This window comes from Thalassophryne amazonica, chromosome 7 (genome assembly GCF_902500255.1).
Source record: "Thalassophryne amazonica chromosome 7, fThaAma1.1, whole genome shotgun sequence".
Taxonomy (NCBI): Eukaryota; Metazoa; Chordata; class Actinopteri; order Batrachoidiformes; family Batrachoididae; genus Thalassophryne; species Thalassophryne amazonica.
In genome coordinates, this window is record NC_047109.1 from 44,406,335 (window position 1) to 44,431,545 (window position 25,211).

The window sequence follows — 25,211 nt, forward strand, 5'->3', positions numbered from 1 at the left end:
GTGACAATCCTTCTTCCACAATGGCGGACACAAATATTGCAGGAATGAGCTTGCATGATGTCTGCACTTGGGGTTATTCATCTCTATGTTGCTCACATGTATTTTTAGTTTAAATGCTATTTTCCGTAAGTATTGTGGTGTGAAAGTAAAGCAAACCAAGAGTAAAGTGCAAAATAGAAAAAATTTTAATCTGGGCCAAATTAGCAAAGTGTTAGGTGTGACGTAGTTTCTTCACTGAACTAAACTGGTTTGGGAGCTCCAAGAGCTGAATCTGAGTAGGTAGTATATCCCTATACTCTTCAGAATTAATTATGCTTCTTCTAACAGTTGTCACACCATCAATAAAACTAGTGACCCAGTTCCACTCACAGCCCATGCCATAGCACTGCCTCCATCATGTTTAACAGATGTTGTAGTGTACTTAAGATCATGAGCCATTCCTTTCCTTCTCCATACATACACTTGTATTTCCATAATTCTGGTTGAAGGTAATTAGCATGTTGCTTATGGGGATCCACGGGCTCTAGATAGGGCAGTGCTTATAAAATAGGTAGCTGACATTTTTGTGGTAAGGGTGGTAATAAATTAAGCAAAGCTTGTATAGAGTTAGAATGGTGTGTGAGTCCAGAATGTTTTTAAAACCTTAGACCTCAACCCTTTGATTTCCTGTTAATTGTGTAATTTTTAATGTTAATTTACTGTATTGATGTATTTATAAATTGTTTAGGTTCTTGTTATCATACACACTATTAATATGCATATGTCACAGCCATGAACAAGCAAAGCTATTCAGCATTTCACCATGTCATTTAAGTCCTTCAGACTTTTTTAAGCAAATGCTTCAGGGGAGCATTAGCATGGCTAAAACCTTTCAGCTTGTGGGGGAGCTCCCCCCCCCCCAGACCCCCCGCCTTTTTAAGCATTTTTCTTGTTTTTTCTTTCAGGTTCCAGGGGAGCTCCATCCCCCAGACCCCCCTCATTACAGCCCTCTTAACCACCCTGCCACTTTAAGCATTTTTTATGTAAAGGTAAATTAATATTCAAAGTTTTTAGCTAGTTGACAGTTGGGCTGTACAATATGACCAATTATTGTATCTCAATATTGTCATATCAATATGATATACGATATTACTATGATTTCACACAAAGTGCAGCAACACTGAAAATTAAACATTCTTAAACAAAACAGTAATAATAATACACTCATTTTGCACTCATCATAAGGTTAGGATACTGTGCCCTCCAAAAGTACTGGAACATTTGATATTTCACACATTTTAATTTGTTTATGCCATGCCAAATACAAGAAATACAAAAAATATAAAAATAAAACTGAAACTGAAAGCAAATCTCTAGAACTTGAAATACTTGAAAATAATCATCAGTTTTATTACCAGTTTTCTTCAGACAAGTCAGGGGATGGAAACATGAACATTTCCAAGTCACTGAATATGTCTTGTACTTTATTTACATCAATTATGAAGAGATGCAAAATTCTGGCAAATTGTAGGTGAACTATTGGGTCTTCTTTTTAAGAAAATCCTCCTCTAGACCACTTCATTAGGAAGTGGTCTATATCAAGTTGTAGAGATTTGCTTTTGGTTTGAGTTTATGGAAGATAGATTTATTTATCTAAAGTTGTGTCACTGGTGTGTCACTCAGACAGCAAAATTAAGAGGTCATTTAAAAATAAGTCCTTCAGAGAGCAAAATTAAGAGGTTGCACAGGTTTTATACAGAACAGAGGAGGAGTAAATTACCTGTATTTCTTTCAGCCTGAGCGTCTTCATTTTATACATGAATCAACAGCTGCCTGCTCATGTAAAAACACTAGAGAAAAACGTATGTATAAGACAACCCGAATTAAAGGAGAAATACAACTTTTAACAACCTGGACCTCATTTCTGACATAAAATCCTTTTACTCACCAATATAACTTTGGTGTCATTTTTAGCAAATGGTTCAGACAACGTGTTCAGTTCAAATCTGAGGCAAACATTTTTCTTCTTCTGCTAACGTGGATTCAAACTTTTTGTGGTACACAACAACAACTACTGTACAGGAGGAGACTAGCAGTCAATATATGTCACAGATTTCCAAATGCAGCTCTTTTTTTTTTTATTTTTTTTTTGCATGTGCTGTGATTTCAGGGCGGGGAAGTCCAGTGCAATCTCTGCTAGCTCCACCCATGCAGGAAGTGTTCAAAATTTGACATTTCCTATTTCACTGTAGATTCAAAATTTGGCACTTCTTGTTTGGGACTCAGTGTACCATGAGCGAGTGTCATGCCACTGCATGTCCCTTCACTCATATGATTTTATTTCTACTTCTATTTTGTCATTTGACTTTTAAATGGACCACAATGGAAATAATTTTTTTTTTTTTTTTTTTTTTTTTTTTTGTATTTGGTGTCAACCAATTTGGTGTGTCAACCAAATATTTTTAATGCATTGACAATTATATTATGTACTTACATTGAACTTAAAATCCCTCACAACTCACAATTTTAATATAAAGATGACTTACCGCCCCTTGCTGGAATGGCGTGAATCCAGAAAATAGTTAGCAGCATGCATGCACGCACATTTGCTGTAAACAGGTGGTTTTAATTTGACAAACAAATACAGTGGATTAAGACATTAAAACCACTAAACATTTCACTCATGGTAAAAACATGAAATTTAAGTCACTCATGGTAATAGCAACATGAGACATATGTAAACTGAGTAAACCAATTGAGCTACAAAAACACAATAAATCAATAACACTAACAACAGTGTTAAACTAGCATAAACGACAATAACATTTAAAACCCCTAAACCTCGAACTCCCATGGTGCATTGCAGCACAGCATCTATTGTTTATTGGTTAGCTAAAATTGCTAATTTCTCAAAAAATATTTGTCCCATCAACTTTCCATTTTTGCAGTGTTGGGCCTTGACCCTGGCAAGTGTCAGCTCTACTCGGTTTTTTCATGATCGAAACCACGTACGTACGCACACACACAGCTGTTTACTGCATGCAGGTGCTTCTAATTTGAGACACAAACAGGGTGGAGATCAAACACAATACACATTTCACTCATGGTATCAGCAACATGAGACTGAAATCACTCATGGTAACGGCAACATAATTTTACTAAAGTGACTAAACTTACACACTGCAAAATCACAATAAATCAATAACACTAACAACACTACTAAGCTAATATGAACCACAATAACATTTAAAACCCCAAATTCCCATGCTGCACTGCAGCACATCCATTGTTCATTGGTTAGCTAAAATTGCTAATTTCTCCAAAAGTGTTCATCATATCAACTTTCTGTTTTTGCATCGTTCATCCTTGATCCAAAATACATATGCATACCAAATGGCAAACATCAGCTCTCCCCGGTTTTTCGTGATCAAAGCCGTACACATACACGCACACACACACACACACACAGGCCACTTTGTTAATATAATATAGATTTTGATTTCATATGTCCAAAGAATTTTCTTCCCCATCTGAGCAGGCCTTTTTAGTTGTTTTCTGGCAACATCTAATTTCGCCCTCCTGTTGTTGAGTGTTACCAGTGGTTCACAAGTTGTTATAAATCCTCTGTATTTACCTTCATGATGTAGACTTTAGCAATGTTATACCTCAGAATGTTCTTGACTTGCCTGGATGTTGTGAAGAAGCTTTCCTTCACCAAGGAAAGAATTCTGCCATCATACACTTTAGTTTTTTCTGTTGTCTTCAAGGTCTAGGGGGTTAGCCTAATTAGGTTATGGCCTCCTTCACTTTTTATTGACTTTGTATTGACACCTCTTTGGACCTCATGTTTCCAGTTCTAATGAACAGCTAGCAAATACAAATTCAAGACATGGAATCAACTGCAGATCTTTTCATGAGGGATGAAGCTATGCCTGACCCTTAAAGTGTTTGACAGTCAAACATCCAATTACTTATGAATTCTGAAAATTAAGGAACTTTATATAAAAATGAATAATTCCTAAATGGTTAGTGAAATATTTTCATTGTTTATTTCTAGATTTCTTCATTTCAACTTCATTGCAGTATTGTAAAGAGGCATAATTACAAAAATATAAAAATAAAATGTGTCACTGCACAAACATGCATCCAGTCACATGAACTGCTTCCTGCAGCGTGTAATGTCTGCCATCATGTCTGTGCTGGGTTGGAGCAGAAAAATATTCCTACATTCTGCTGAGTGATCCCTCCAGAGTGAAGTGACAAATATTCATCCTTTGCGGAGATTGTGTAAATTATAAAAAAAAACAAGTTGACATTTTTCATGTGTAATTAAAGTCCAAACATCAGCCATGACAGCATGGCATAAAATGGTCACATTTCACCAATGCTGGAACTTGAAGACTCGAACCATCAATGAACACCCTAATTCCTGCTCATTGTTTGCTTGGTCAGTTGTCACCAGAGGCATTTTTGCATCACTGTATTGAACATACACGCTTGTATGCACACCGTAGTGACCATTCCATGTTTTGGAAATTGCCTGGGTTACATCGGGCAAGTTAACCCCGACTGCAGCCATTGCACTGCCAGCGTTGCATGTTCACCAGTATGTTTGGGCTGGCTTGAAGCAAAAACGAACCCTCAATCCCAAGGATACATAGGTAATTTCTACTGATGCTTTCCTTTTTATCAAACTGCATGTTATCGATTCATTCCATATCTGCTGAGCAGAACAAGTGTCTAACACACTGACCTAATGTGGTGTTCAAACTGAGTTATTGACTCTTAGCGGGCTGTGATTACTGTTTTCATGTTCATTCTTTCTACATTATTATCCATTTAAAGAGTTTGATCACAGCTGAACACAATAGTCAGAGAGGATTGCATTTGTTTTGGTTCAGATGTAATAATTTCAATTTAGTTTAATTTATATAGCATCAAATCACAACAAGGTTGCCTCAAGGCACTGCCCACAGGTAAGGTCTAACCTTACCAACCCCCAGAGCAGCAGTGGTAAGGAAAAACTCCCTCTGAGGAAGAAACTTCAAACAGACCAGACTCAAAGGGGTGACCCTCTGCTTGGGCCATGCTACAAACATAAATTACAGAACAGTTCACAAAATGAACATAGAGGAAATGTTGCCGGTGCACAGGACAGTTTCTGGAACAGATACCACACCCATCTCTGGATGGAGGCGCACCTCAAACAGAGAGAAAAGAAAAAAAAGCAGAATCAAGCATCAGAAAGACAACAAATACAGTATAATTTGTCAGTATTACGCAACAAGAAATACTAAGGTGATCAGCAGCCAACAGCCCTAAGCTTCATTAAAAGACCCAGAATTTAGAAAAAGTTGAGGCTGCGGCCCGCTCCGTTTACTAATAAAATTAATTAAAAGAGTAAAAAGCTAGCCATACGAAAGGGAGAATAAGTGCGTCTGTTTTATTGACGGATAGGGACACAAAGTAGTCCTTCACCCTGAGAACACGCAAAGCCCGGGTCGGTACATAGGCTTTAATTAAGTCAGCTAGGTAGGGAGGTGCCAGTCTGTGAACAATTTTATAGGCTAGTAGCAGAACCTTAAAATCTGATCTCACTGGGACAGGAAGCCAGTGAAGGGATGCCAAAATGGGTGTAATGTGGTCAAACTTTGTGCTTTGTGTCAAAAGTCTGGCAGCAGCATTTTGAACCAATTGGAGACCCCTAATGATGGACTGTGGTAAACCAGAAAATAGAACACTGCAGTAGTCCAATTTAGAAAAGCCAAATGCATGAACCTCGTATTGCTGAAAGGTTTGTTAACAACACAGATATTCAAGTTGTTAACACCATTAACAAAGGAATCCTGGTCAACCTTCCAAACAGATGCACCCATAAAGTAAACGACAACACGCTAAATGAAAATGTTCCCACTTTGTCATGGCATATGGTACATGCACATATGGGGAATCTTGCATCTGCTAAACTTACAGTGTGAATGCAAAGTGGACCACAGAGGTCAGTCTGTTTAAATACTTTGGGTTGGTGGAATGTTACATGCTCAGTCATGGTATCACCAGAGAGGAGTGACAGACACAGCAGTTATTTTGCAGTAGCTGCTTTTTGTATGGTGTAGAAAGTAACACCGAAAACATAACAGGGAAAAACATAGTCAGTTTTGCAAAGAAAAAAGTAAATATTGGCAAATACCAAAGGAATGGATTAATTACTGTCAATAAAGTTTTATAGCACTACTGGTAAGGGGTGAGGCTCCAGATATAGTTAGGGGCTGAGGTTGGAGGTAGGATTTGGGTTTGGTTTAGAGTAAAATTGGCATCACATGGTCCAACTCAACACAGTATTAAACCGATCTGATAGGAAATTTGGTCAGGGCCGCACTGTGCGGGAAATATTGGGAAAATACAAGTCCCTGTGATTTGATATCAGGGTTTTTAGGTTCCACTGCTGTCCAAGAACACTTTATGTTAAAGTAGCTTGGGACATCAGCCACCAGTTCTTTGTAATGTACATAGAGTATGGTTTTGTATGTATGGTTTTCTGAAGGGTTTAAAAAGCCATATTCATTGGTGAACAACTTGATAACGAGTTTTTTTTCTTGCAATGACTATTTATTACACACAGCTCTATGAGCTTCAACCTAATATTAGTAATAAAGCTTGTAGCAACAATGCCCAAAGTTCCAAAACTATGCACAAGTTCACCTAATAAATGTCTTAAATAGCTTGTCCAACACAAAACTCAACATGTGGCTACACACAAGCCACTTATTATTATTATTATTATTATTATTATTTATATAACGGCTGAGTGGATTCTTGTCATTTGATTGGTGCTTTGTATGTCACATGACATGGATTATTTGTCCTGTTTGTGTTGCATTGCATTTAGAGTGCAATTTAGTTCCATTTAGAGTGCAAATTTGGTTCCATTTGTTTGGTACCATTGCACTCTGCACATGTGCGGCGAACACACACATATACATACACATGCATGCACATGCACATATGCTCGCACATGCGCTCATGCATGCACATGTACAGCCACACCCACACGTGCATGCGTGCACACACACACAAAACAAATCCACTGCACTCTCTGGAGGCTGTTAGCAGTGGTGGGCACTGTTCCACTAACCTGCTAATTATCAAAGATAATGTTTTCATTAATGGATTGGCTTTTCAGATAACTTTGAAAACCATCATCGCACCAATTATCTTCTGATAAATTTTGGTCCAATAATTTTTAGACTGCTAACATTGTTGCAGATGTAGCTGTTTGTAGTATATGCACAGTTCTATCCTCTACAAACAGAGAAGAGCTGGTTCTAGAAGAAACTGCTCTATCCTCTGCAGGCAAAGGCAAACTGGTCTTAGAAAGAAAGAAAGAAAGAAAGAAAGAAAGAAAGAAAGAAAGAAAGAAAGAAAGAAAGAAAGAAAGAAAGAAAGAAAGAAAGAAAGAAAGAAAGAAAGAAAGAAAGAAAGAAAGAAAGAAAGAAAGAAAGAAAGAAAGAAAGAAAGAAAGAAAACGCTCACTTCTTTTGACACTATACTAATACGCTGGCAATATCACCCAAGTCACCCAAAGGCATACAGTTTTAACTTATGGTTAAAATTTTAACCAAACTCATTTCGGACAAGTTATTTAAATTAACATCACGTCTGAAGTTTTATAAAGTGAAAATATCATATATATGTTTTAGTTTTAAAGTAATGCCCTAAATGTGAAGGTTTTAGTATGGACATGCTGTTCCCAGTGCATTATGGGTATTCATGACAGAAGAAAGGTATTTGAGATGCTCCGATTAGGCTCCACACAGACAGCAGCATCAAACTCTTTGTATATTGTGCCTAAAACTCTAGTGAATATATTCGCTGGGTTTATAGATGTTGTTATTGTGTTTGTTTTATGTAAAAATGCCAGAAGAAGCCTAGGTTGTTTCTCCAAAAGCCAAAAAGTCTGTTAAATTGTGATTCAGGCCATGTGATATAACCGGTGTCAAAATGCATAGAACACTGCCATCTACTGGCAACCGGTTATATCACAGTGTTGTCGATTGCAGTATTTTAAAATTATCTGTAGGTTTCCGAAACCTGAGAGACCACTCGTGGAGATTAAAAAAAAAAAATCATAGATCTGACAGGTTTAGTTGTACAGTGTGTGGTGTCAGCCACATGGTAAAAACAACACACATGAACAGATTTCACACACGAACATTCCTAGGTCAACACCTCGCTTTCTGTTTGGCTGCATGTAACATTTAGCTCTTCACGTCCTTTTTTCACACCACACACGGCAGGAATATCTGATAAGATTATATTTAGCGTCATCACGATTGTCGGGGCATCCTTAAGATTGTCGGAAGGGGAAGATCGGGTCCGATATCGGCCTAATTATCTTGCCATGTGAACCAGCCAGGCTTGATGTTATGACGCCTCATGAAGCGACTGATTGATCTGTTATAACACTGCACCGAGCCGCTAATGAATCGGATGTTATGATGCCTCACGGAGGGACTGATTGATCTGTTATGACACTGCACCGAGCCGCTAACCGATCGGATGTTATGACGCCTCATGGAGCGACTGGTTGATGTGTTATGACAACGCACCGAACATGTTTTCACTATTACTTGATTTCTTTGTGCAACTGACATCGTTATTCAAGCATTCAAACAGCAGTTCCTATCACCACACAACTCCAGCAACCACACCCGAGAAAGTTTTTTGACAGTTCTTGTTACTGAAAGAAACCTTGTCTCCCTAACTGGAATTGTTTCTTTTTTTATACAAATGAGAAAAATGGCATATTTTACAAAAGCACATTACAGTGGTGCCAACGGAAAATCCTTATATGTCCTAAATCTGTGACATTGATCAAAAATAAAATAAACAAGAGCAATCCAAGAATTCTGACATCTGCCAAGGGTTGACGAGGACTCAAAATAAAAATGTGATTCACATTGTGACCCGGACTTTACCTGGATCTGGATTCCACAACACAATGCAATAATTGTATACTGATCCAGAATGGTCTGACTGATCAAGATATTGCAGTGTGATATTTAATTCACAAGCTGAAATGAAAGAGTGTTTTCCTGATCTTGGTTTTACATCATGATGTTGTAGGTTTCTGCTGCAGAACCTGCATACTGATCCGGATCAGTTCCAAGATGCAACACTAACAGGGTCTTCCTTTGTACAATATCCACGTGATTTAAATTTTGTCAAGATCCATCAAGCAGATTTAAGATGATCCTCAAAATGATGAAAATTTAAGAAATGATCCAAAATCTGGATCTTGAACCCGATCCACTCCAAAATTTAATGGAATTCTTCCATGCCTTATCATCTATCTGTGGTGAAAATTTGGTGAGAATCTGTGAAGTAGTTTTGACATAATCCTTCAAAGCCCATATAAAGTGAAATCTTGATCTAGAATCCGGATCACCTTCAAAATTCAGTGGAGTCTTCCATGACCTAATATCTATCTGTGGTGCAAATTTCATGCAGTAGATTTGACATAATGCTGCTAACAGACAGACAGACAGACCAATCAATAAATAAACACTGATAATTTTATTACATCCTTGGCGGACGTAATAAATACACAAGTCTTTTTCTTTAAATCATAAAATTAAGGTCAAAAATTGCACGGACATGTCTGAGTAGAATGGTAAGTGTAATTTAAATTAAGTAAATTGGCAACCTAATAACACTAAAATGCTTTAAGTTGGTTCAACTTAATTAACCTTGTAGAGAACAAATCAAATTAAGTCTGCTAATGGTGCGAAAACACTGCTACTGAACCTTCCCAAACTGTACTGCTGTGCTTTTTTGTATGACTCCTTGTGTGTGAATTCATGTGGCGGCTTTGTGCTGGTCATTGTGTAACTGTACAATCTTGCTGACACCTCTCCCTAAAAATAGTGCTCACTAATCAAGTTCACGCTGAGAAGTACTACACATAACCAGGGGCCGCATCATCGACAACCCTTAGTGAAATCAATGTGCTCGACAGTGTTTTGTTAATACTGAGAAGACATCAATACAGACAAATCTAATCTGTCTGACACTTCCATGCTACAGTCCTGCTCCCTCTAGTGGCCTGATGAATAAAGATGTTAATGCCACGCTAATGCGGTGGCAACATAGTGAACAAGTGAGATCATGTTGTCTGTGTCAACCCACATACGAGCTGGCACGGTGCACATTTTGATCAGGAAACACAGGAAGACAACAGCTGGTTGTTGATTGAAGCTGTGAGTCCTCATGGGCTAACCAGTTGTAGCATGATGTCATTGGATGGGGCAAGCTAAAAACACAGTGGGCGTTTTGGTGCCACTGAACATCTGAGAATGTCATTGGAAGTGGTTACCTTGTTAACTTTTCAATCCGAATTATTACACACACAGTTAGCTGCTTACCTTCACCTCACTGGTGTCTAGGTGCCTCATGTACAAAGCGCGTTTACGCACAAAAATGTGGTGTATGTACGTCCATCTGTCTCCACGCTCACATTCAGATGTATCAAAAGTGAAATGTGGAAATGTGCACTGCGTCACGCAAAAATCCTGGCTGGCGCACGCACGTTTCTACAGCTATTGTGCCATTTCCAACACATAGAGGTGATGCTGGGAACTGTTAATGCTGTGAAAACAAGAAGTCATCAGAGTGATGGGCACATCAGAGACACACTGATGAACATTTAACACACCCATGTGTTTGCAATTATATGGATGGATATAAAAGCACGCGCAAAGTGATGCATAAAATGGCACCAACAGTGGCTGCGTTAGCGTTGTTAGAAGACCTTGCAAATGGTGCAATCTGACGTGAGCGAATATTCAGGGAATGTGAGGATTTACTTGGGAATGACGATAATTGGCTCATAAACAGATTTTGATTACCAAGGCCAGTGTTCCTGGAGTTGCGCACAGAACTGCGGCCGGGCCTAGAGTGCAATACGGTGAGGAGCCAGGCGGTTGTCTGTGCACACACAGGTGCTGACCACACTGGGCTTCCTGGCAACATGGGCCTTCCAGTGGGAGCTGGCCAATCGGTCAAGAGTGTGCCAGTCAACCTTGAGCTGAGCCGTGCCGGCTGTGTGTACGTTCCAACATTACAGCGCATTTTGCAGCAAGAGCTACTTTCCCAAATGTAATCGGAGCTACTGACTGCACACATAAAGGCGCCACCACATGATGAATTTGTTTTTGTTCATAGGAAACATTTTCATTCAATCAATGTTCAAATCATGTGTGATGCGCAAATGCGCATCAACCTGGAGGCTGGCATGGTGCATGATGGGGGCTGCTTGGTGGTTAAATAGTTTATCCGTGTAATTGTTCCATGTGCACAGTCAAATGTTTTTTGCTATTATTAATATGTTTTCTTTTTCTTGATGGTGGAACTAGAGAGCTGCTTAACAAGCCCCGATTGTGTTCATTTGTCAATAACAGCGTGTGTAATATTAATGTCACACACTGTCAGCAGCCGCGGTGCACCTAAGCTTTTTACTTCAGTGTTTGTGTGCCGCTTTAGCCTCAGCATTTACACACATGGATGCACTCATTTAATTTTTGTTTTACATTGCGGCGAGCTGCGTCTGCTCAAATCTACATTGATTGGGATGCACAAACCAAACGTGTGTGGATCCATGCTTACTCACACTTTGATATAGGTTGGATGGGTTGTCCACCTGTTTTGTTGCTAATCAGGTCCCAGGGCAGTTCTTTTTTTGTTTGGCGGATGCAGCTTTGCACAACACCAGTGTATCGTCCCACACCTGAACTGTAGATAAAATGCATTTTTCTGGCATTGTTTTTAAGGTATTGCATGTAGTCAGTGGCAACATATATTGTACAGTGCAAAGTTTTATCACACTAGAATTTATAAACAAAAAAAAAAAAAACTTTTTCTTGGAGTTTGTATTCAACACTGGGTAACCAGAAAATTAAATCTGCCCACAAATTTCTATTCCAAGAAAAAAAAATCTTTTAATTAGTATTTGTGGAGTTGATGGTCTAGTGGTTAAGTATTAAGCTTGAGACCAGAGGATCCTCGGTTCAAATCCCAGACAATCACCAAGGGTTCTTGGCCCAAGGTCCTTCCTTGCATGGCAGCAGTCTGACATCAGTGTGGTTGAATGTGAGGCATCATTGTAAAGCACTTTGAACTTCTGATTCAGACGGAAAAGTGCTATATAAATACAATTAATTTACCTCTTTTCTGTTTATTCAATAAAAGTTGTCCATCCATCCACTTTCTACACCCGCTTACTCCAATTAAGGGTGATGTTGGGCTGGGAGCCTATCCCAGCAGTCACAGGGTGTGAGGTGAGGTCGACCCTATAAATAATCAATATTTAGATAATTATAACTATTTTTAAAGGATTAAACATATTAAATGTGACTAAAGGTTTTGTACACTACTGTATGTTAAACACTGAGCGAAGAACACAACTGTCCATCAGCATCATTTGATCCTCTGGGTTCCACAACAATCTAACCACACAAGTGCTGGAAGTCATAAAAATCACATAAATTGTACATGAAGATCAGTGTAGCATGTTGTAGGGTTCAGGAAGAGATAAACTGTGTTTGTAACTCATAACAGCCGACTAGAGGAGTGGAAACACTTTGTGTAAAGTACCAAGTCCCCCGCTGGGCACCACAACATGGAGTGGGGGGAGGTGGGGGGGCAGCAGGTAGTGGTATGTATCCCGTAGGGGTTTTGTAAAAGGAAACCCAAAGTGAAAAGGACAGCTGAACAAACCTCGTGTGTAATACATCAGCTGCAAGGCCATTTGGTACCATCTCTAAAAGTGTTGTCCTTCCAGCCATGAGGTGAAATGTTCCGTGACACACACACAGCTGAGCCTCAGGAATGAACACAAACTAATGTGCAAAATGTTCCCAAACTTTCCCACCAGTTGTCAATAAGGACCAAAGATTAGTTCATCTGCCTCCGATTGACGAATCTGAGAACGTTCACAAAATCAATTCAGAACATCTGCGTTCCGCTCCGTATTCCCACAGACGGCCCGTTTTCATTCAGAAAAAGTAATGATGGAATTGCAGAGGACAGGTTATCTTTAATGAGACTTGGATGATCCCAGTGATGGGGTGACACACGTCTACATACATCCATCAAGTACACATGCGCCAGTATTTCAAACACACAGCACTGCATGGAGTCTCCGTGGAAACGAGAGAAAACCCGTCATGCTTTTTACACAACAGCATGAAGTGCCGACGTGTCCTCATTTGACCTTAAATTTATGAGTTCTTCTCAAGCTTATGAAGTCATTACATCCAGGTCTGCATACAATAAGATTCAGGTCGGACGCAATAAAAATGTTTACACACAGTAAGAAGCCAGTGAATGTGCATGTTTGCTTCAATCTCAGTATAATTTTACAAAGGAAATAAAAACTGGGCTTTTACAAGCCAGGTAGAAGATCCAGGTTTCACTTAAAAGGTCTCCTCAGAGGGGAGCAGCTTAAAACATCTCCCTTTCTTACAACGTTTCATCCCTCCTTTGTCCAATGCAAAGTTCATTTACATTATTCACAAAAATGTACCCAGTCATTTCTAATCCATTTAGTTAAATAACTAAAACATAAGCACAATGAAAACCATTCAGTGTAAAAGCAGGAAGTCTGCTGCACTATTACGAGTATGTACAAGTTGATCCTGTCAAGTAAAAAAGTGACTTTTCACTGCGAACATGAACGCCGACGTGGTGTGCACCGTAACACATTTCATCCCGTTTTGTCTTTGCATCGAGTGCTGACACTTTGTCCATCATCTCTGTCTGCTTTTTCCCATCACAGAGAGGCGTATTTTTGTGTTTTGGCAGCTCAAAAAAAAAAAAAAAAAATTGTTGATTGGCACAGGTCACAGGGCTGTGCTCTGGAGAACAGCAGGTCGAGCTCCTCTTGTGAGCGATGGTTGGGGTCACAGAGGTCAGTGCTGCATCACGTCACAGGACCTCTGAGAAGAGAGCAAAAGCGTTAATGGTCAGGATGAGTGGCAGCCATAAATATATCTAACTACCGAACATTAAATCACGCAATTCATCAATGGGACTATGAATATCAGGAATATCTCACTCGCCCTAGTGTTAAGGAGAGCACTGTATGATATATGTTGATGATTTTATATTTAGGGTAGGATATATGTTGCACTAAAGTAGGTTATATAATGTTACAAAAGTGAGCCAATTAAAACAAACCATTTAATTATGGTGAATTATCATTATTTGTTGATTTTCAATGCAACAGATTTATAGGCAACAGTACAATTAAAGGTGATTTATGGTGTATGTCAACAGAATCATATGTTTTATTTTTGTAAGTTGAACAAACCTGGATCTGGTTTGTTAGCTCTGTGGCAGTATTACATTTATTTGTGAACTTAAATAAGTTTGAGGTTGTAATATACACCATCAAATAATACAATGAGGATAGGACCACTGGACCCTAGGACTGGTGGACCCTCCACACAAATATCCTAAACTGGACTTAAAACAAGCACAACAAGGGTGTGAAGGTGTTTCTTTGATGTTATGGTTCACAGTGCAACTTTAAATGTTCAATATTCGCTCATCTATTAGGGCTGGACATAAACATTAACTGACGGAAACAGAAGTGAATTAAAGAAATGGAGTGATGGATGGACAAACAGCCAGACAGGATGAAAATGTATGCCCCCCAATTTCATTGAGCTGGAGTATAAAAACAAACAAAAAAAAATGCTTGAGGGAGTTTGTGCTTCTTCATGGTTTAAGCTTTGCTCATGTATAGTGCCCTGGGGTGACTTCTATTATAATTTGGCTCTGTATACATGAACTGATTTGAACTAAACTGAATTGTATCTTTGCCCACACACCACCATTGTGTCGGTTTAGCAGTTTTTCAGTAATCCTACAGTCAGACAAACGAGCTTTAAAAGCTCCTTGGATGAAGAAATAAATAAAATAAATCTTGAAACAAACACCACATCCCATCCACACATGAGCCAAACTAGAAAAAAGAAATAAAGAGACTACCAAGCCAAACATGACGGGCCATCAGTATCAGTGAAATGCTGACATTTATTTTGGTAAGCAGAATTCATCTTCTGGGAAGGAACTGGTCAAGACAGACAATGCCACCACTCATCAGATGCCAGAAAAGCCGGTGGTCAAAAAAGAAAAAAGAAAGTAGGACGGCGGTCACGAAAGTTGGAATCTGCTGAGCGCACTAACAACTCACATTGTTAACCTTGAAAATGAGTGGCAGTGGACAGTCGGGCCTATACCTGTCTGTCATTGACAACGGGTCATGAGTGATAGGCTATGACAAGCAGGAAGGTCGCCGTGGTGCCAACGGAAGCTCAGTGACTAATGACTGACAGGACCACATGTGACACCAAAGAGAGTCACAGATATATGAAGATTTTTAATCTGGCCTGGAACTCTGGTGCAAATAAACTGAGCTCTTATGGAACTGCAGTCAATATTTAATCACTCTCGTTAAGATTCTCACTCTGAACTCAAACCACAAATAGTCTACAAGTTTTGAAACGTCTCAATTCTCTAGATTGAGTGTGAAAACAAAAGGGGAGAATGCTGACATTTTATACGTAAATTGGAGGCGTGGTGAAGTAAAATGTGATTTCAGCAAAGGCTTTAATCTGGCTGTGTTTGCTTTAGATATTATTAAAGCTCATGGCTTGTCTTCAGGGGAACAGGTGAAGGGTGGCAGGAGTGCTGCTGATGCTGCCACTGGCAGAGGGATGAGTGTGGGCTGATGGGGTTCATAATTACAGTGGCGTCATGTTTCTAAGCCCCGGTGCTGAAGCTCTCTCTTCACCACCTCAGATATTCTAAGAATTCCACACTGGATGGAGGCCCGCGTGGGGCCGCTGAATAAAAGCTGTCATCAGGATATAGATACCCTGCTCCTTTTCCTCTTTGCCCATACCGTCGCCCCATATCCGATCCTCCTGCTCACCCTTTGTAAGTGTAAGACAACTCTCCATTCCAAACCATCCTCTCCCCAGGAGTACTCAGCAGCATGTTAGATGAGTGACACATTGAGATTTGTAATTCTTTTTACAGTACTGCATGTCTTCTTTGCATTTCTACCATGTTTTTCAGTTTATCATGAACCAGTCCGTCTCTACGTTCAATTAACTTTCTCTTAATTCCGAGCATAAAAATACGTCCACTAAAAAAAATGTACAACTACTTACAATAATTTGTTAATAGCGTGTTGCCCGTGGGCAGCACGGTGGCTTAGTGGTTAGCACTGTTGCCTCACAGCTAGAAGGTCATGGCTTCAATTCCTGCCTGTGGCCTTTCTGTGTGGAGTTTGCATGTTCTCCCTGTGTTTGCGTGGGTTTCCTCCGGGTGCTCTGGTTTCCTCCCACATCCAGAGACATGCGGGTTAGGTGGACTTGAAATTGTCCGTAGGTGTGCGACTGGGTGTGTACGAGTATGTGTTTGTTGCTGGGATAGGCTCCAGCCTGCCGCGACCCTTACTTGGACTTAGTGGCTGAAGATGAGTGTGTGTGTGTTGCCCGTGGGGATCCACAGGCTCTAAATTGGGTTGTGTTTATAAAATAGGTAGCTGATATTTTTCAAGGGTGGTAATAAATTAAGTGATGAGTTGGAATGGTGTGTCAGTCCAGAATGTTTTTAGAACCTTAGAGCTCAACTATTTTTAGAAGAGGAGCTCAACCCCTTTAGTTCCTGTTAATTATGCAATTTTTAATGTTAATTTACTGTTTTAATGTATTTATACATTGTTTAGGTTGTTGTCATATACACACTATTATTATTATCATTATGATTTTTATTTTATTATTACTTCTATTTTGTCATTTGATTTTTTTAAATGGATCACAATGGTAATATGTTTTCATTTTGTTGTGTTATCCATGTATTTACAATTATATGCACTTACACTCATGCTTTTAATATAAGGATGATTGTAATCCAATTACATTTTTTCCGGAAATCTGATTGGTTAATCATGTGAGATTGCAGACCATAAAATATCACGTAAACGGTGGCAAAATATTAAAACCATTTCACATTTAATGTATTACTCTGCGCCCTGTCCGTGCGCACTGCTACGCAGATAATAATGGCACTGTCAGCTGAGAGGGAGAGGTTGCCAACGGCCATTAAATACAAAGAAGAAGAAGAAGCAGCAGCAGAAGAAGAAAAAACAACTAGCAGAGCAACGACCCCAAAATTGATTAAGATACCATACGAAAGTAGTGATGTGGATTCTGCTCACAGAATTTCCAGTTTGGCATGAAGACACTGGTGCCATGGTAAGATGCTGGATTACGGTCATAAATAGCCCTTTTATCGGCTCTGCTAATGCATAACCGGTAAAACTCAATTTGCAACCGTAAAATCCAGCATTAACATCCACAAATCAAACACAACAGGGTTATTCCTTAATTTACTGAACCCCTGATGAAAAGCCGTGTGAGTCCAAAATGTAATTAGCAACATTAGCTAATATTCGCAGCTTCTCCAAAACCATTAGTCCTATCAGTGTTCCATTTTGGCGCCGTTCATCCTTGACCCAAACTACATAAACATGCCAAACAGCAAATGTCAGCTGTGCTCTGTTTGTCCCTGACTGAAGTTGCATGCACAGCTGCTAGGTAGTTTTAATTTGACAATCAAAGACAGTGGCTGAAGACATTAAAACCACTATACATTTCACTCATGGTGCCAACATGAAACTTAAGTCACTCATGGTAAGAGCGACATGAGACTTATCCAAACTGACAAAACCAATTGAGCTACAAAAACACAATCTATAACACTATCAACACTGTTTAACATAAGCCACAATAACAACATTTAAACCTCACAACTCCGAACGCCCATTGTGCATTGCAGCACAGAATCCACTGTTTATTGGTTAGCTAAAATTGCTAATTTCTCCAAAAACATTTGTCCTATCAACTTTCAGTTTTCGCAGCGTTCATCCTTGGCCCAAAATACATAAGCATACCAAACAGCAAATATCAGCTTTCCCCAGTTTTTGTGTGATCGAAGTCGAACACACGCAGACACACACACACACACACACACACACACAAAAAGTCACAATTCATTGAGAAAAGGTGTACGAAAGAACTTTATCACCAAACAGCCTGCGAAGCAACAGCGCAAAAGGGATGAAAGAGGAACTTAACAAAACCGAAGCCAACGATCTCGACACTAAACAAAATGCGCCTGGAGCCACAGCTGGAGCAGTGTGTGTCTGCATCTCTGAGTTCCAGGACTCGGCACTGGGATGGAGCTCACAGTGCCTAAGTCCTAGAGAAACTGCAAACAGAAGCTGTGAAGCTAAGCCATATATATTGATTTATAACAGAAAACTGTCAAAAGGGGGAATAAATATAAGTGTAAAGATGACTGACTATATCAGAGCAGTAAATTGATCAGTGCGTGTGAACACCGCGCATTGACTCACATGTGCGGTTATTTCACAAGCTGCAGCTAATCCACAACATGAATTCTGCTTCCAGAAGAGCTCTCTATATAATCATTTTAATTATCTACCAGTTGCCACATGTATATGAGGGATGGATTGTCATTCCTACACTCATATTATTATATGTAATAAAAAATAATAAGCGCACACAGGAGCTGCTGCTGCCGCTAATGCTGCATTCAAGCACCATCGGAAATTACACAACTTTTTTGTTGTTTCGAATTCAGCAGTTGCTTCTGGCAAAATAATTGTATCTGCACAAAAGATTAATTCTGGCCTATTTAAGGTGCCTGAGCCCATTGAAGCTGCCCCCCCACCTAGATAAAAAAAAATCCAAGCAAACAGGCTGAGTTTGCCCTGTAATTTCCGATGGTACATGAACACAGCAGCCGCCTCAGCGCTCACAAACTAGCTTCTGCACTGTGTGAAAACATTCAGCTGGTTGAACGAAGTCAAACTAAAAAAATAACGTTACAAAACTAAACAAATGATTAAAAAAACATCAAGAACGACAGCAAACCAAAACACGGATGAATTGAGGTTTTCGTTGCCGTTCGTTCAAATTTTTCAACAGTTTAAAAATCCTGACGAAGCGCCAGCTGCAGGAGCGAAGCTGCGCAAAGGTTAAACGATGCCAATGAAAGTCAACAAAAGTCAACGAAAGTCCAGATTTCTTGTTTCATCAGGGCTTCGTTGCCCTTCTTTAAATGCCGTGTGACTGGGCCATAACGTTCACATGAAAACTTGAAACAACGCAATGCTAATGGGTGTCACAAAATGTGATGCTAACTGGCTAATGTTAGTATGAAGACTCACTCGTGTCACATAACACAATGCTAACAGGCATCACATAATGTGATGCACACTTGCTACGTTTTAGCATGAATACACACTAGCTTCACATAACACAATCCTGATAGGCTAACGTTCGCATGAAAACTTGCTTGCAACACACAACGCAATGCTAATGGGTGTCATAAAATGTGATGCTAACAGGCGATGTTAGTATGAAAACTCACTAGCGTCACATAACACAATGCTAACAGGCTAACAGCAGCATGAGCTGAGACTTTATACTTGGGGTACAATTTTTGCTGAGAAAAATCTTACTGGATATCTTTAGGTAATTATACATGTTAAAGTAGTGGTTCAAGTCATATTTTCCTACAGATTTTCCAAGGCTGAGAACTATTACCTGAGAAAATTATGTAGGCTATAGATTACTTAATATCACACCCTGCAGTGCGTCTATTGTGCATGCCTACATTGCGGTGATGAGGCCCAAACAATATACTATGCAGCCTCTAAATCAAATATAGTAGTTTGACACATCTGAGATGGTGCAGAGAAGAGCACGATTTCTGGAACAGCATTTGTGTCCTTGTTAAAAACCATTGATTTCATGAGTTAATCTTTTTTGTTTGTTTGTTTTGTACCTGCTACATGCTGAGGATTCATGGGACCTGCTTTTTTCATGAATGTCTCCTCACTTTCAAAACTCAGGATGGGCTCGGTGGCCATGCTAGTCTCACGTTTGTCCCGTTCTCCGTTAGCAGTGTTGCCGTGGTTGGTGAGATGGATGATGTCTTCCAAGTGGACACCGTCTCCTTTGGTGGACAGACCGTTCTCATGTCTGTCAGGCTTCACTCCATTGACCACTTGGACTGGGGGACTGCAGAGCGGAGATACAAAGCACAATTTGGTTATGATCGGACAAAATGACTCATCATACAAATGACTCATACCACCAATGTCCAATTACAGACGTCTTGACAGAATCTACCCCACAGAGAGCATGTCCAAATATTGAGCAAACACTTGAAGAAACAAAGACAGAATCTGTTTACTGTGGACATGAACTGTGCTGCCCCATGTGTTTTCTTTAGAGGTTTAACTTTAAAATCATGCAGATTTCCTGCAGAGGGGATTGGGAGTCGACTCCCGGTTTGGGTTTCAGCCACAGAGGTTTTATACTGTTCATGATGTTCATGTAACATGAGCACAGAACAGCTTTCCAATGTAATGTGTTCTAAAGGACGTTATTTATACCTCTCTCTTTGTCCATTCTCTGCCGTGTCAGTGGGCATGCTGACGTCTGTCCTTGGCTGATAGTCTGCAGATGCTACAGAAAAATACAGCAGGCGTTTATCTGACATGAACTATGCACACAAACATCATCACACATCTGATATCCCAACCTACAACAACCACACAGTGACAAAAACAACATCAGTGAAAAGAGCGTTTTAAAGGCTGCTCTTAACCGGAGACGGTTTAACTTTAATAGCAAGAAAAGGGAGACCAGCTGCTTCCTGAGGAGCTGAGATCCCCAGCCTCAGCTGCTGCTGAGGACAGTACTGTGGGTGACACGCTTCTCAACAACCCGGACTAGAACTCAGACATGACTGCCAGGAGTCTGACCACATCAGTGACGGCCTAATGCCTTCCTGCTTTGGAGACGCTGGCCATAAACAGCGGCTCTTACCAACGCACGTGACGGTGGAAGCTCCGACAGAGAGCTTTTTGGCCCATGTGTGTGGGGACAAAATGATAATATGAAGTTTTACGGCATGCTGTTGTGTCTGCAGGCCTGCTAAATGAATGCGTGAGTACCACATGAGGTTACTCCTCACAGCAAGCGGCACACATGGGCCGAACTGCACACTGAAAAGACAGCAAGCTGCAGCTGTGCAGGATATGAGATACAATCCAATAACCCTTTATGCAAAGTGCTTCAGTACTGATCTGAGTCAGATGGGAACTGAGAACAAAAGTACAACTAATACCTGTGATTTGTAGCACATGGAAAAGGTAACGCAACAGTTTAGGTTTGTGAACATCAGTGGTACCAAGTCCAGATGTTAATATTCCTCCCTGCACTATTGCGTAGCATAATTGTCACTAAAATTTGCAGTTTGTAGTTTTTGTGGATTTTACAAGTGGAGCAAAAAACAAAACAAACATATTTTTATGTCAATTTATTCTTCTTTTTAAAGACCCTGTTCTGATTGCAGCCTTTGAATATAAACTTGATAATTTGATACAGGTGCATATTCCCAACTGTACAGCAGATATTGGTGTTCAGTAGGTGGCAGCACCACATGTGATGTTTTTCACTTCATTTGGACTTTGAAGGTTTTGAAATGCTTTGGAGCAGCGTTTCTAGAGTGCCATTACCAAGCGCCAATGTCCTTGAATCCCATGTTAAAATGTCCAACTTTAGAAGAGAAATAAACATGTTTACAGCCTGGTCCCAAAACAGTTTTGATCTCTACTGCTAGTTTCCCCTTCCATGACAAGTGCAAGCCATGTGATTTTTTTTAAATAACTTATCAATTTAAGATATTTTAAGCCACAAGGTTATACATAATTAGGGGTGTGCTCACTTTGAGTGACAGGTAGTGTGTGCCAATGAGCTGCGCCAGAGCCTCTGATCAGAGCTCAGCAGCAGTGGCTGTTAGCTGTTGTGAGCATTTTATTACTAATATCTGCAAAAATATGGTTTGATGTGGTTAATTTTCTGAGAAATCTGTGATCCAGCGTTGAGTGAAATGGCTGGCGATCACCTTAGTATTTCTTCTGCTTTCCTGTTGCTTAATGCTGACGAATTACACCTTAAGTGTAGTTTTTCTGACTGATTGTTTTCTTTTTCTCTCTGTCTGAGATGCGGCTGGATCCACGTGCTGGACTGGATGATTTTTGTGGCAGACGCGGGATGGACTCTGCTGTAGGAACAGATCCAACAAGTGGCTCGATGGTCTAAGCAGTGGGTCATCCCTTTGAGTCTGGTCTGCTTGAGGTTTATTCTTCAATTTCATCAGAGGGAGTTTTTCTTTACCACTGTTGCCTGTGTGCTTGGTCTAGGGGTTAGTAAGGTTAGACCTTATTTATTTATTTGGAACCCCATTAGCTTCCACAAAGTGATTGCTAGTCTTCCTGGGGTCCAATAACTTAAAATCACAATACAATTATATTTCAACAATAAATACGAGGTCTGTCCAAAAATGTGGAGCCGCATGGCACAAAGCACCCCCGTGATGAAGCCTCACAGGACATGTTGGGGCATGTCCAGCTCATGCACAATTTCTTGGATACTCACACGACTGAAAAGCAACCGGAAGCCGTCTGAAAGCCACCTGAAAACCGTCCTGTGAGACCAACACGGAGGTGGTTTTGTCCCGCGCCATGAGCGGCATGGTGGCGCAATCCTCCGCTTCTCTTTCCATGAAAAAACTCCTGTAACAGTAGAATGTGCCGAAAAAGTGCTGATATCCACGCCTTCTGCCTTTTTTGTGAAAGTCAGACAACGTCCCGGATCAACAAAGCCTTCATGTTGGAAATGATCTGGTTGTTTGAGCAGGGTTTGAGCCTGTCGATCGGCGCTCGGAGCGCGCCGCGCTCTCAGACGCTGTGGGTGGTCTTTAAACCGGCTGGAGCACTCCTTAATCTGTGTAATCCCCATAAAATCATCGCTGAAAGCCATCTAAATTTTCCGAACAGTGTCCACCTGGAGGTCTCTCACAGTTTCTGGAAAAAATTGATGCAGCAAAGCTCCAAATCGTTCAGACATTTATTCGCAATAAAAATCAGACGAGAGGGGTGGACCACTGCTCACACAAAGCCTGCTCACAGGCGAATGATGCAACCGACAGGCGTGAAAAAACTCACGCATGCGCACGAAGGTTCAAGCTTGGCTGATGCAATCACACGTGATTCAAATCCATATGGTTTTTGCAAAAAATAAAAAGGTCCAATACTTTTTGGACAGACCTCGTATATACAATTAAAGTCACAACTACATTTCAATAAATAATCCATACAATTAACAAATTAAATTCATGATCCTTCACATTAAACTCAGTCCAAAGTCTTTCCTTTTTGTAACTCAATCATACAATTTTGTTTTAAAATCTTTTTAAAATAATATCTACAATTTATTTGCCGTATACCCCCAGACAAATGGTTCCATGCTAAATAACACTGTTCTCCTCATACAGTTGGAAGTTGAGAAAGGTACGATTAAATGATCGAGGCTAACCTGCCGAGTAACACGCTGATGACAGTAGCCACTGTACACCAATTTTTCTACAAAGAAAGTTGGATACTCTTTAAATATAGCTGTGTGCATATGACATAGTATGTTTATATTTAACTTATCCTGTACCTTTAGCCACCCTAAGGTGGTGTGCATCTCCTTCACATACCTTACTTGTGTGAAGCACCTTGAGGCAACTTTGTTGTGATTTCTCACGATAGAAACTAAATAAATTGAAACTGGATATTAAACAGACAAAAAAGGTGCATTTTCATTTGATCCATTTCATCAATTTTAGTCCCCGCCTAATACATTCATCCTCATTATGCAGTGTTTTTTTGTTGTTGTTGTTGTTTTTGGTGAGTTACAAGATTTTATTGCTTATTGTTTTTCAGTTATAGCCTACAAAGCCTGCCTGGGAAAGACAAACGCACTCACCCACTCACCTTGTATTTTTGCTGTCCAAGCCCTGAGAACAGTTACCAGCGTAGGGAGGAACACATTACTAATGTGAGATCAGTCAAGATAATCATCTAAAGCGATTCTGTGGGCAATAATTTACATCTCAAGCTTTCAGATGTTTCTGTATGTGACTGACTCATCTGCTTACCGTTGCTGCTCTCTGCCTCTTTATCATTGACGTGTGTTAGTGGGGAGGACTTTGTCTCCTTCTGTGAAGATATCAGATCACTAATTAATAATTATGGTTAATGTGAAATCCGGGCATGATGTTTTGTTAATTAAATCAGAAGAATGTACCTGATCTCCTCCATCCGTCTTGCGTGTCCTCTTCATGATCTCATCAATACGCTGAAGAAAAAAAAAAAATAAAAGCCACAGATATTTAAAGTTTATTCACATCTAAAACACTCAAAGCCACTTTAAACCTTCAACCACTGTGTATTCTGTTCAACTGTTAACCATTTATCTGCCTTTTTTTTAAGGATTCCCCTGCCTTTCTATTTGCTGAACCCCACAATATTCTGTATATGAGTTAGAAGACAGAGCTGCTTGATAAAAAAAACCAAAAAACAAACAAACATTTAATTTAACCTTCCTGTCGTGTATGGGGCAAATCTGGCCGATTTACAACTTAAAACATTCATAAATATTGTATTTTACATCTGACTGCCTCAAGGCCTCATGATATACCTCACACGGTGAACATATAAAACTGATGATCACCACTTTTACCGAATTTTGACTGGTTTAGTCAACCTTATGACACCTGTGGTGTTCCCGGTCAAAAGTGACCATCATAGGAAATGAATGAGTATCCAGATTATATTCATCCATCAGATGAGAAAACATCCCCCCGCCCACACACACACACACACACGAATAGACATGGGCTGATAACCAGTTTCACGGTATACCCCAGTATGAAAAAGCCACGGTATCAAAACCACTAAAATTTTCCGTTATACCGTCCCTATGGTATGAGCGGGTTATGAGATTTCTTGACAGGCAGAGTGGAAGGTGGCCGCTGCTGCCTTCCCCCTGGCGCGCACCTCGGTCTCTCTTTACAAACAGGCAGCTAACATTAACTAGCTCTGCATCATGGCTGAAGGAGGCGAAGCCTGAACTTTTCCCTCCATCTAAAAGGACCAAGTCGGCTTTTTCGTTTTATTTTTCGCGGAATAGCCCTTCAAACCAAAAACAGTGGCAACAAAGCACCGTAGCTAT

The 25,211-nt window shown here is 40.0% G+C and overlaps 1 protein-coding gene across 7 annotated transcripts in view; it reads right to left on the reverse strand.

Annotated features, from left to right (window-relative positions):
- Positions 1 to 13,239: 13,239 nt before the first annotated feature.
- map7d1a (MAP7 domain containing 1a) overlaps positions 13,240 to 25,211 on the reverse strand; it is a 118,201-nt gene continuing 106,229 nt past the window's right edge. For 5 of the 7 annotated variants that reach the window (XM_034174086.1, XM_034174089.1, XM_034174085.1 and 2 more), the window contains 5 exons: positions 24,285 to 24,335; positions 24,136 to 24,196; positions 20,540 to 20,612; positions 19,927 to 20,162; positions 13,240 to 13,973 (listed from right to left, as the gene is read on the reverse strand). In XM_034174086.1, the coding sequence (XP_034029977.1) occupies positions 13,963 to 13,973; positions 19,927 to 20,162; positions 20,540 to 20,612; positions 24,136 to 24,196; positions 24,285 to 24,335 (432 nt within the window). In that variant the 3' untranslated portion in view covers positions 13,240 to 13,962. Of the gene's footprint in view, positions 13,974 to 19,926; positions 20,163 to 20,539; positions 20,613 to 24,135; positions 24,197 to 24,284; positions 24,338 to 25,211 lie in introns of those variants that run through there. The other 2 variants (XM_034174087.1, XR_004561730.1) reach the window with 2 other exon arrangements.